Source organism: Gracilinanus agilis, chromosome 2 (assembly GCF_016433145.1).
Source record: "Gracilinanus agilis isolate LMUSP501 chromosome 2, AgileGrace, whole genome shotgun sequence".
Lineage (NCBI taxonomy): Eukaryota > Metazoa > Chordata > Mammalia > Didelphimorphia > Didelphidae > Gracilinanus > Gracilinanus agilis.
The window spans coordinates 646,856,274-646,869,955 of NC_058131.1; the positions used below are offsets into that span (position 1 = coordinate 646,856,274).

The window sequence follows — 13,682 nt, forward strand, 5'->3', positions numbered from 1 at the left end:
CCTTATTTTTTTATGTACATGGCATAATGCCTTAACATATAATAGGCACTTAATAGATGTTTACTAAATTGATTTGAACTGATATTTTTTCCAATGTTGTTCTTAATATTATCTAGGCAATAAATTGATCTCAAGTTCCTATAACTATTTCTATTTTTAAACTATTTAATTGATGATCTAAAATAATTAAAACTTTCAAATTAATTAATTAAATTTTCTATTAAGTTATTAACTATGCAGGATTTTCTGAGACTTAACTGATTTTTAGTTAAGAAAGGAGTTGAACTTTTGGAATCATCAATTCCTCTCCTTTTTGTCTTTCTTTTCTTCTACTTTTCCCTCATTTTAAATGTCTTCTAGTTTATAACCCTAAGAGCATTTTACATTTTAATTTTTATTAATTATAATACACATCTCAAATAAAATTATTCTTTGGCTCTCTTTAGTTCACCTAAAGTTACATAGTTTAATATTCTTAACTAGAGATCATGTTAGGTTACTATTATCCTACAATTTTCCTTGATATCTTTTTTATTTAATAATATGAAGTTTCTCCCAACTTCTAGAGGAGTTTTTTTTCATTCAATATTTTTCAATAACTCCTTGAGGTCTTCCTAATTTTTAAATGTTCTGATTTTAAATAAAATATTCAAATTAATGGGGTAAGTCATTTTTGGTCCCATTCAATCTGATCTTTTTGTGTATGTATTTTAAAAAACTAAGTACATCCTTTTCTTGTGTTATTGCTTAAAGATATGGGGACATGGAATGGGGTAGGTGTGTGTGTGTGTGTGAAAAAGAACTTAGGACTAAATTTTTTCATTTACATCAACATTAAAATTTTAATGTAATTGGGAAATATTTAATGAAATAAATAAAAATATATATTTAAAAAACATGAGGGGGCATCAGGGTGGCTCAGTGGATTGAGAATCAGGCCCAGAGACAGGAGGTCCTGGGTTCAAATCTGGCCTCAGAAACTTCCTAGCTGTGTGACCTTGGGCAAGCCACTTAACACCCATTGCCTAGCCCTTACCACTCTTCTGCCTTAGAACCAATACCCAATAATGATTCTAAGACAGAAGGTAAGGGTTTAAAAAAATATGAGGATATTCTAATTAGTACTTTGTCATCTGTGATCTTGTTTTCTTTTTTGAACTTTTAGAGCAGGGGGTCAGCAACCTTTTTGGCCGTGAGAGCCATAAATGCCACATTTTTTAAAATGTAATTTAGTGAGAGCCGTACAGTGCTCACAGCGTGCGCTCCTGTAACAGCACCTGAAAAAAAATTGACTTTATGGCTCCTGCAGAAAGAGCCATATCTGGCCCTCAAAAGAGCCAAGTATGGCTCAAGAGCCATGCGTTGCCAACCCCTGTTTTAAAGAATTACTTCTTTGTTTTTATCCTTTTGAAATTTAATAATTATGTACCTCAGAGACTTGGGTTTTAGATTTTTCTATACTGACTTGCTATGAATTTTTCCCTTCATGGATTAATATATTTTCTTATGCATTCTTCAAAAAATTTCCCCTGATTATATCTTCTAATTTGGAGTATTTTTCTTGTATCCTCTGAGATCCCAATTAATCTGATATTTAAGTTCCTCTTTCTCTTTTAAGTCTATAATTTTATCCTACAGAGTGATCAATTGATTTTTTAAATACCATGATATTGTGGGCTTGTTCTTTTATTTTACTGCCATTTTGAAAAAGCAAGATGACTTAGTTAAGAGAATTTTAACTTAAGTCAGAAGAAACTTGAGTCCTAATATAGCCTTTGATACTTACTGGCTGTGTGACAATGAACAAATCATTTAATCTCTCTTTACTTCAATTACCTCACCTGCATACAAAATTGGATAATAATACCTACAGTTCCTACCTCACAGGTATTTTAACTTTAAGGAATTATATGAATGCCAACTCATATCACTCACTGATATTTACTCATTTTATTTTCTCTGACTTTTACTTCTTCCATTGAAACTTTTTAATTCTTTAAAGCTGTTTTTCACTTTTGTAAACTGCTCCTTTTTTCTTCCTTTGTGGTTTTTTTTAAAGAATTAGAATCTTCCCTTAAATCCTTTAATGTATGTATTATCTAATCTTTAAAAATATTTTGGTACTTCTTCCAACATGTATGTGGCAGTCTCCCCAACAGTTCTGCAATAATGCTGTTCTTTGGATTTTTTATTATGCAAAATTTCTTATGGTGGAAGATTTTTTCTTTGACTTGCTCTTATTGTTACTCTTCCTTACTGTTTAAATGGATATTTTGTCTTTTTAAAGAATATTTCAAGCTATACCTATCAAACTACCAAAAAACTCTTTTACTGAATTAGAAAAAATTATAACAAAGTTCATTTTGGAAGAACAAAAGACCAAGAATATTAAGGGAAATAATGAAAAAAATATGAAGGAAGGTGGCCTAGCAGTACCAGATCTTAAACTGTACTATAAAGCAGTAGACATCAAAACAATAGGGTACTGGCAAAGAGACAGAAGGGAGGATCAGTGGAATAGACTAGGGGTAAGTGACCTCACCAAGACGGTCTTCAATAAACCCAAAGAACCTAGTTTTTGGGACCAAAACCCACTATTTGACAAAAAACTGCTGGGAAAATTGGAAAACAGTATGGGAGAGATTGGGCCTAGATCAATATCTCACACCCTAGATCAAGATAAACTCAGAATGGGTGAATGACTTGAACATAAAGGAAGAAACTATAAGTAAATTAGGTAAGCACAGAATAGTATACTTGTCAGATCTATGGGAAAGGAAAGGTTTTAAAACCAAGCAAGAGTCAGAAAAAAAATCACAAAATGTAAAATAAATAATTTTGACTACATTAAACTAAAAGTTTTTGTACAGACAAAATCAATGCTACCAAAATTAGAAGGGAAGCAACAAATTTGGAAAAAATCTTTATAACAAAAGACTCAGACAAAAGTCTAATTACTCAAATATACAAGAATCTAAATCAATTGTACAAAAATCAAGTCATCCCCCAATTAATAAAATGGGCAAGGGACATGAATAGGCAATTTTCAGATAAAGAAATAAAAACTATCAATAAGCACATGAGAAAGTGTTCTAAATCTCTAATAATTAGAGAAATGCAAATCAAAACAACTCTGAAGTATCACCTCACACCTAGCAGATTGGCTAAAATGATAACTGGGGAGAGTAATGAATGTTGGAGGGGATGTGGCAAAATTGGGACATGAACGCATTGCTGGTGGAGTTGTGAACTGATCCAACCATTCTAGATGGCAATTTGGAACTATGCTCAAAGGGCTTTAAAAGACTATCTGCCTTTTGATCTAGCCATATAACTGCTTGGATTATACCCCAAAAAAGATAATATTGAAAAAGACTTGTACAAAAATATTTATAGCCACGCTCTTTGTGGTGGCAAAAAATTGGAAAATGAGAGAATATCCTTCGATTGGGGGAATGGCTAAACAAATTGTGATAGCTGTTGGTGATGGAATACTATTGTGCTCTAAGGAATAATGAACTGAAAGAATTCCATGTGAACTGGAATGACCTCCAGGAGATGATGCAGAATGAAAGGAACAGATCCAGGAGAACACTGTACACAGAGACTGATACACTGTGGTACAATCAAATGTAATGGACTTCTCTACTAGCAGCAATACAAGGATCCAGAGCAAAGCTGAGGGACTTTTGAGAAAGAAAACTAGCAACATTCAGAGGAAGAACTGGGGGAGGAGAAACACAGAGGGAAAAGAACTGCTTGAACACATGGGCTGATGGGGATGTTATTGGGGATTAAGACACTAAACAATAACTCTAGTCCAACTATCAATAATATGGAATTAGGTCTTGATCAATGATACATGTAAAACCCAGTGGAAGTGTGCATTGGCTAAGTGGGGGTTAGGGATGTTTGGGGGAGAGGGAAAGAACATGAAATATGTAATTATGGGAAAATATTCAAAATTAAAATTAAAAATTAAAAAAATTAAAAAAGAATATTTCAAGAGGAAGATGACCAAAGGTTTAAGAGGAGACTTCAAGACTTCCTTACCTTTATGCAGTGATAGGAAGACCATCTGGTCTGTATTCTGATGCCTGATTCTACCATTCTGGAAGGCAATTTGGAATTATGCCCAAAGGGCTTTAAAAGACTGCCTGCCCTTTGATCCAGCCATACCACTGCTGGGTTTGTACCCCAAAGAGATAATAAGGAAAAATACATGTACAAAAATGTTTATAGCTGCGCTCTTTGTAATGGCAAAAAAAATTGGAAAATGAGGGGATGTCTCTTGATTGGGGAATGGCTGAACAAATTGTAGCATCTGATAGTGTTGGAATACTACTGTGAAGATTTCCATGTGAACTAGAATGACCTCCAGGAATTGATGCAGAGCAAAATGAGCAGAACCAGTAGAACACTGGACACAGAAACTGAAACTTTGTGGCACAATCAAATGTAACAGACTTTTCTATTAGTAGCAATGCAATGATCCAGGACAATCCAAAGGAATATATGAGAAAGAATGCTATCTAGAGAAAGAACTGTGGGAGTATAAATGCAGAAGAAAAACATATGATTGATCACATGGTTTGATGAGAATATGATTGGGGATTGTGATTTTAAATGATCACTCTATCGCAAATATTAATAATATGGAAATAGGTTTTGAACAATGATATAGGTATAACTCAATTGAATTGCTTGTCAGCACCAGGAGGGTGGGGAGGGAAAAGGGGAAAGAAAGAACATGAATCATGTAACCATGGAGAAAAATTGTTAATTAATTAATTAAAAAAAAGAATTGACAATAATTGTGGCAGCTGTGGTAGCTCTAGATGCCCTTTCTTACCCCCACACAGCAGTTAATTTGAGTGGATGATGATCTTAACTACATATCCTAATTTGTGCATGGCATAAGGCATTTAATTCTTTACTCTGAGTTACTTGGCCCAGGCTCAAATGCAATATGGATACTATCCAGTTTTATCCTAGATAAAAAGCTTGGCTTAAGCCAATAGTGAACGTGTTCTGTTATTTTAGAAGGTGAACCTAGGAAAATGAGTAGATATTATAAAGAAGCATATTAAAATTCAGTATTAGAAGTTCCTATCAATGGAGCTGTCCAAGAATGGAATGGCTTTCCTTAAGTGAACAACCTCACCTAGAGTGTCTGAATAGTTATTTGTCCTTGAATTTGATATTGAATAAGAGATTCTTGTATTGTTCAGAAAGCTGAATTATATGAACTCTCAGATCACTCTAAACTATGAACATGAACATCTCTGAGAAAGAAACTTGAAGGAAGGTTTCTAAGGCAATTGTACAAAAGAGGAAATTAAATCAATAAAAATTTATTGAGTAACTACTTCATACAAGATACTGAATGAAGGTCCACCCAAATTCTTCTACTGTTAACAATCACTACATTTCCAAAGGGAGAAATTCAGAGTGTAGGTTGTCCCAGTGAGTATGGCACAAAGCTAGAAAGGATGTCCTAATATTATTCCTTCCTGCCTAATAGAATAACTTTCTAAAAATAGTTGGAAACTTAAGAACTCTGGTCAATTAAATTACCAATTATGATTCCAGAAGTTCAGTGATAAAGCATTTATCAAGACCACCAAGATATGATAAACTCATGATACAGTATGAGATACATTTTCAGATATGGCCAACTGGAGATTTTGTTTTACCTAACCATGCATATTTGTTATAAAGCTTTTCTTTTTCTTTTTCAGTAGAGTAGGGAGGTCAGAGGAGGAAAAAGTGCTTATTAATTTTTAAAAATCAATAAAAATGGAAAAATAGAAATGGAAATCTTACCTTCTTTGCAATCATGGCCATTCTCATGAAGTACAAATCCATTTTTACATTGGCAAATATAGCTTCCAAATGTGTTGATGCAATCATGTTGACACCCACCATTGTCCTTAGAGCATTCATCTTTGTCTAGAACGGAAAGTATGCATTTCTGAGAGGAGAATGAGATTGAGCTGCCCATTTATGAACCATCCTCAACTTTTTAAAACTCTATTCAGAAATGATACCCCTCAAAAAGTCTACCCCAGTTATTTCTCTACCTTTACTTACTCCTATTACATTAACTCCTTCATTTTCTCAGGGTCTACTCAACATGAATTTGCATTATGTTCATTTGCAATTATGTGCAAAAGGATTTAAGAATTTCTTTTAAAAGAGATTTTTATAGATACCTTTTGTTTTGAATATACACTAAATTTCCCTTTGCATCATTATTATATTATTAAATCTTTCTCTTTCCAAAAATATAATCTCATATAAAAAAGAATATTTTGAAGAATAAAAATTGAAAAACAGAAGAAAACCTGACAATACAAAGTATGCAAGCTTCCACATGCACATGCATGGACCTCCACATCCCCTTTCCTTCATTCAAAGAATTTTTTAAGCTTTTCAATATCTTCCTTAATCTGATGTTAATATGCAGCTATAGGCTGTATTTCCTCCCACTCTTGAATCTCCTATCCACTGCCATGTCTTTGCTCATGAGGTTTCCCTATGTGGAATTCCCTTCCCCAAACCCTTCTTCTTATCTAAAACTCCCTGTATTCTTAGGAGTTCAATCCCTATCCCTGAAACATCCACATACCTGAGAAGAAGTGGGCTTTGAAGCCATGTTTAGAAACAGTGTTATCCGATTTGAACTCCACCCTCATGTTGTTGCTTTGGGAGGTAATCACCTCGGGCTTCTCAGAGCCACAAAACTTTCCATGAAGCTTGGAATCAGAGGACAACCCACTTCGGATCTCCACGTAATCATATTTACAAACCTGCAAGAGAGGAGGGCAATACTTCTGGCTGTATTCTATTCACTGTGCTACCTCACTGCTCTCTGCTCAGGTTTCAAATGAAGGAAGATGTTCAAAGAAGGAAGTGATGTGACTAAGGTGAAGCATTTAATAAGTGGAAAAGCAGAAACATGAACACAAGTCTAACTTTACAATCCCCCTCTAACTATATGGAGACCTGAAGCTATCCTTGGACATGAAGTCTGGCCAATGCCTAGTCAGCATGCTTAGCCCTCTGGCTACAAGATAGATATCTAGCTCCGTCTTTTACTTTGGTCTATGTCCCAAGAGGTTGAATCCAATGGGAAGCCTTGCAACCTTCTTATTTGATATGAGTTCAACTAAGGCAGTGATGGTGAACCTTTTAGAGACTGAGTGCCCAAACTGCAAATATGAGCCCCCCACTTTACCCCAGACAGGGGAGGGAGGAAGATCTCCCAATAGGCTGCTGGGCAGAGGGGCAGGGGATGTGAAAAATGTCCTCAGGTACATGTGGAGAGGGGGAAGGGAGCAGCCCCCTCTGACATGCATGCCATAGGTTTTCCAACATGGAACTATGGGAAAAAAGAAAGCAAACGGGGGTGAATTGGGGGTCAGAGGACCTGAGTTTGAATCCTAGATTTTTATGAATGGGCAAATCACTTAACCTCTCTGGGTCCTAGTCTTCCTCATATCTTGAAAGGGTAGGATTAGATGGCAACTGAGGTTCCTTCTGTATTAAAATCTATAATCATAAGAGTTTACTGTGTGCAAGACATTATTCCCACTAAGGTAAACCACGTAACACTTCATTTCTTCTCACATCTGGATGCCAGAGTCCACACCATTGGAGATCCCTCTTTCATTCAAAGAACACCCACCTTGTACAATTCTGGGCCCTGGTGTACTTGCCTTCTTCTTTGGGTAGTAGACTAATTTTCCTCCACTAGTAATTAATGGGTCATTAGAAACAGGTCAGAAGAGTTCATAAGGGGAGGATGTAGATGGAAAAAAAGTAAACATAGAGAATGAAATCTAGAACACAATATCAGAAAAGCTCAACAAGATCACTCTTCTGGATCCCACCCTACCTTCAGCCAACCTGGAGACTTCTTTGACTCTGGACCCTCTTTAGATAATTCATCAACACAAAGTAAAGGAACTTACGTCGTTGCCTTCTAGCTCAAACACTTCAAACTGGAGGGAGATTCTGTACTGGGCTGGAGCCACCACTTGCCATACACAGTTTTTATTTGTGGGGTATTCCTTAGGCCATCCAGGGCTAGTAATGGTTCCATTAAGCTTGGTCATAAAGCCACCACAGGCCACTAAAGAGGTGACAAATAAATATGTCAATGAACAGTAAATTCTAAGTGACTACTGTGTCCTGGTATGTTCTTCAGGGGAAAGAAATGCTGCATCACCTGAACCTGGTTTATTAAACTCCTCCTCTGATTCTCATTTTTCCCCTAGTCTTGTATATTTACACTAAAAAGAATTTTACTATTTTTGAAATCCCAGGAGTCAGGAAAATTACTTTTCCTGAGTTCAAATTTGGCCTCAGACATTTCCTACCTGCGTGACCCTGGGCAAGTCACTTAACTATTTGCCTCAGTTTCATCAACTGTAAAATGAACTAACTCCAGAAGGAAATGTGAACTACTCCAGTATCTTTGCTAAGAAAACCCCAAACAGGGTTGTGAAAAGTCAGGCATAATCAAAACAACTGAACCAAACAATATAGTTGAAGCACCAACAAGTTCATTATTCAATCAGGGATGAGTGTGGAACTAAAATTTGGGATTAGAAAGGAGAACTAGATATACAGAGTTCCTGTGAGTAATGCCAAAAATGGGCATGGTGCTCTTGGCATAGAGAATGGGCCATGCTAAGTCTGGGGAAATTCAGTTAAGGATTAAATTATAAGAATTCAATACTGATCAATAATGGTTCCAGATGACTAATTCTGGGACATATTACTTCTTTATCAGTAAGAAGGTGTTATCTTAGGAATAAGGAGTGTTACCTATTCTGCCAGATACACTTCCTGGATCAAGTGTTTTGGCTTAAATTTTTTACCTGTTTTATGGAGTTGGGAAGAGGAAGAAGATGGTTATTAGAACGTGAATCCTATCAGACAGGTTAATAGAATAGAAAAGGGAAATGACAAATGTTGCAAGGGATGTGAGAAAATTGGGGACACTAAAGCACTGTGGTGGAGTAGTGAACTGGTCCAGCCATTATGGAGAACAATTTTGAACTATGCCCAAAGGACTACAAAACTGTGTATAGCCTTTGATGCAGCAGTATCTGGAAACTAGAGGCATGCCTATCAATTGGGAATGGCTAAACAAGTTGCAAACATAGTCATGATGGAATAGTATTGTGCTATTAGAAACAATAAGGGGAACATTTTCAGAAAAACATGGGAAAACCTATATAAATCGATTCACAGTAAAATGAGCAGAACCGGGAGAACATTGTACACAATAACAGCAATATTGGAGGATGAGGGGCAGCTGGGTAGCTCAGTGGATTGAGAGCCAGGCCTAGAGACAGGAGGTCCTAGGTTCAAATCTGGCCTCAGACACTTCCCAGCTGTGTGACCCTGGGCAAGTCACTTGACCCCCATTGCCTACCCTTACCAATCTTCCACCTATAAGTCAATACACAGAAGTTAAGGGTTTAAAAATTTTAAAAAAATATATTGGAGGATGATTTTCTGTGAAAACTTGGCTACTCTCACCAGTGCAATGATTTAGGACAACCATGAAAGACATGATGGGAAATGCTATCCACCTCTACAGAAAAAACTGTTGGAGTCATCTTTCACATCAGTGTATTTATGTTTTTATTTGGGGGTTTGGTTTATGTGAGTTTGCCCTCACAACAATGACCAATATGGAAGTGTGTTTTGCATGACAATAAAAAATGTCTCACCCTTGAAAATTTTTTTTCCATCAAAGAGTGAATACTTCTTCCAACTATCTCCTCCAATCTGTACTTTGCTCCTTGTCAATCATTCATTTCCCTCAACACATTCCTATTTCAGTTTTGCCAACCACTGACCTTCACAAGTCTTCTTATCAGCTGTCAATTCAAAGCCAGGATCACAAGCACATTTGTAGCTGCCCAGTGTATTCACACAGCGCTGTTCACACCCATTCCTGTCTGGCCAGGAACATTCATCAACTTCTGTTAGGGGAATAAGGTAACTTGTTATATTTCTGCCAAGTTAATTGACTTTGCTCTCTATGTCTTCCCACATCTAGCACAGCATGGAAGCTAGATGTAAGCAAATCCCAATGGGGTATGCCTAAAATTAATTTAATTTATAAATAAAGCTCAAAGGAAACCTTAAAAACTATGTACCAGGGCAGCTGGGTGGCTCAGTGGATTGAGTCTTGCCTAGAGACGGGAGGTCCTAGGTTCAAATCCAGCCTCGGACACTTCCCAGCTGTGTGACTCTGGGCAAGTCACTTGACCCCCATTGTCCACCCTTACCACTCTTCCACCAAGGAGCCAATACACAGAAGTTAAGGGTTTAAAAAAAAAAACAACAATGATATACCAGTCTCACTTTGGGAAATTATCATAAGAAGTAGCATTATCAAATCCATAGAACTCATCCATTAGTATGTATATCTTGGAATGACAGTGCAAATGATGAGTTGGGTTGAACTGAATGAGATAGGAAACTACAGACTGCATTTTCTTTAGGGAATTGGTCAGTTCTCTCAATGATCCCAAGTTTCTCCCTGAAACAAAATCTTTCTAACATCAATAGTCTCTGGTCTCTGACAACTTACTACCTAATTCACCTTCATCTAGTCATTCAATAGGATAGTACCTACCACACAGTGAGTGCTTAGTAAATACCTGTTGACTGATTGTCGACTTAACTCCCCTGGGTCATAAGAGGCACCTAGGTGGTGGTCTTGGAGTCAAGAAGAACTGAGTTTATATTTGGCCTCAAAAATGTACTCACTATGGGAGCTTGGACAAGTCACTTAACTCATGCTTTCCTCAGTTCCTTCAACTATAAAATGAAGATAATAGCACCTATCTTGCAAGTTTGTTATGAGAATCAAAATAAGATAATATTTGTAAAGTTCTTAACATAACAACTGACATAGAAAGCACTATGTAAATGCTATTATTATTAAACGATTATTTTTAGGTTTCTGAGGCCCCTTTAGCTCTAAATCTGTAATCCTATTACACTATAACTTATGACTAAGAGTCATGGAACACCAGTCTCCTAAAAGTTGAAATTGAGCAGTTCAATACAATCCATCTTGAGGAACAGGGAGAGAAGTGATAAAAAAAAAATAGCATCAGAAAGCTCAATGCCTGGAAAAATAGATGGGTCAATCACATAAAGCTATTTGATACACAGTCCTTATGTCCCATTGGTATCCTGAAGAAAACAACCAGGAGAACTAGAGAAAGGTCCCCAATTCAATGAGTTTGGTGAGTTTGATGGGAGCACGAAGAAAGACAACTTAGACAAATGGGTTGCAAACTCTATCATTGAATGGGATACTATTCTGATCAGATCACATAACTATAAAAATATTGATTGTTGAAGCAAATATGACCTGTAAGCCAAAGATCCCTGCAGTGTCAGACAGTGGCAAGAGTTTTGGACAGGTCAGAGAACCTGGGATTGACTTCCATGTGTGCTGCTTAATACTTGTGACCTTAATACTTGTATGAGCTAAGTATTTAACCTCTATAGACTTCAATTTCCTCAAAAGAGTTTGGATAACAAGATCTCCTTTGGCTGCCAATTTCTATAATCTGTATTCTCCTGGAATGGGAAAAAAATGCTTGGTGTAATGGCTAAAACTCTTTGAGATGGTAAATAAGCCTACAGACTAGGAAAAATCAGTGGTCGTGATATATTTAAACTTTCAAAAAATGTTGAAGTTTCTATACCAAAATGAGTAGGAAAATAAGTTAACATATGGCACCCGGAAGAAATAATTTTTCATGAATATGGAACTGCCTTAGATTGTTAACAAAGGGTAGAGATAAATAGACTAAACTGTAAAAAGGGAAACACTCCAGAGATTTGTATTTGTTTTGTCAGAATATGCTCTCGCTCTCAACACCTTCTGACTATGTGACCCTAGGCAACTCATTCATCTTCCCAGGGCAATAAGCAAACTACTGTTCTGAGAATCACATTCTTCCCTGACTGGCATATTGATTTTTATCCACTAATAGTAGTTGGCTGACCCAGCTTTAAGTAACTGTCTAAAACACTAAGCTACAGGGAAGTTGCCAAGCTAAACTGGCAGAAGGAATTTTCTCACAGAGCTATTCTCCTAATATCAGTGCAATCGATGTAAGGTCCCATCCCAATGATGTGCTGGAGTCCCAGAAATTGGCAAACACAGATCAGGATTTCATGATTGTTTGCTGATTTTTGTCTAGACTTAAGAAAGTGATGGAGAAAATGTTAATGATTCAGGGTAAACTTCAAAGGTATCCTATGTATATCTGGGGGTCTGGGGAGTTAACCATGAAACATTTATCAGCACACCACTACCCCACCTTCACTGTCCCCTAATGTTTTATCTAATATTTAAATAAATAATGCCACAAAAGTCATAGTCCAATGCCTTTTCATGGCAAGGCAATGACATTGGGTTCTCCAGGTCTAGGCCAGTGGACTGTGAACCCTGGCAGGTATGATCAAGCTAAGAAGACATCATGTACTTGCCTCACTGACAGACAACAGCATCTGTTGTCCAAGGATCAGATAAGATTAATACAGACAAGAAAATCGTCGTTAGGCTAGCCACTTCATGATCAATTTATTGACCATAGTAACCAAAGAAAAACACTTAAATGGCTCCCATTCTGGTAAGACCTTCTGCTGGGGGTCAGAAGGAGTAAAGGGGTGCTAAAAATCACAGTTTTTAAACCATCTGCAAATGGTAAGTAAACTACCAGCACTCTAAGTATGAGATCTCCACTTAACTACTTACAACTGCTAGAACTCCTGTTTAGATACATAGGGTGGCAACCTTAGAGTCATCTTCAACTCTTTACTATCTTACCCTATGCAGTCAATACTTTGCCAAATCTTCTCACTCAGTCTTAATAAAGCCTTCCCTATATATATTTTTCTACCTCATAAAGCTACTCCTCTAGTTTGATCCCTAATCCCCTCACACCCAGACTACTATAAAAGCCTTGTCTCCTTGCCTCCAGTCTCTAACCACTCCAATTCATCCTCCGCTAAGCTACTAAAGTGATTTTTTTCCAGAGCATGTGTCTAGTCATGTCACTCTTCCCCTAACCCTTTCAAAGAACCTCAATGGCTCTCTATTACAGCACTGTGCCTAGCACATAGTAAAACCTTAATAAATCATTATTGATTATCCAACTGACTATCATTAAGTTGAAATATTGCTAGAAGAACTGAAAAATATTCATATGAGCATTCTTGTTATCAATGAAGCTAGAGAATATAAGGAAGCTGTAGTTAAATGGAAAGATGGCTCATAGGTTCTCCACAGAGAACCAAATTAAGGAGTTGGAAGAGTTGGTTTCATTGAGTACCCAACGGCAACAAAAGGCATTTCATGGAAGGCACTTAGTCATCCTGTCTTGCTGGGCTCATGGTGAGCCCAAACAAAAACACCACCAGGAAGATAATTGCAGCTTATGCGCCAACATCTGTTGCAGAGAATGAGGCAAAATAAATAAACACATTTTGGAACAACGCAGAGAAATTCTATGAAGAATTGAAAAAGATAAATTCTTTGAGGAATTCTACATGGTCATCCCAACTAAGAAAAAATATATCTTAATAATCAGGGTCCTCAATGCAATGGTAAGCAGAGGAAAGGAATGGCT

The 13,682-nt window shown here is 36.8% G+C and overlaps 1 protein-coding gene across 1 annotated transcript in view; it reads right to left on the reverse strand.

Annotated features, from left to right (window-relative positions):
* The window catches only part of TLL2 (tolloid like 2), a 174,917-nt gene that overhangs the window by 11,931 nt on the left and 149,304 nt on the right, over positions 1-13,682 (reverse strand). Inside the window, exons 14-17 of the mRNA XM_044662652.1 lie at positions 9,879-10,004; positions 7,977-8,137; positions 6,632-6,812; positions 5,827-5,952 (exon numbers count right to left, since the gene is read on the reverse strand). Coding sequence (XP_044518587.1) covers positions 5,827-5,952; positions 6,632-6,812; positions 7,977-8,137; positions 9,879-10,004 — 594 coding nt within the window. The remainder of the gene's footprint in view (positions 1-5,826; positions 5,953-6,631; positions 6,813-7,976; positions 8,138-9,878; positions 10,005-13,682) is intronic.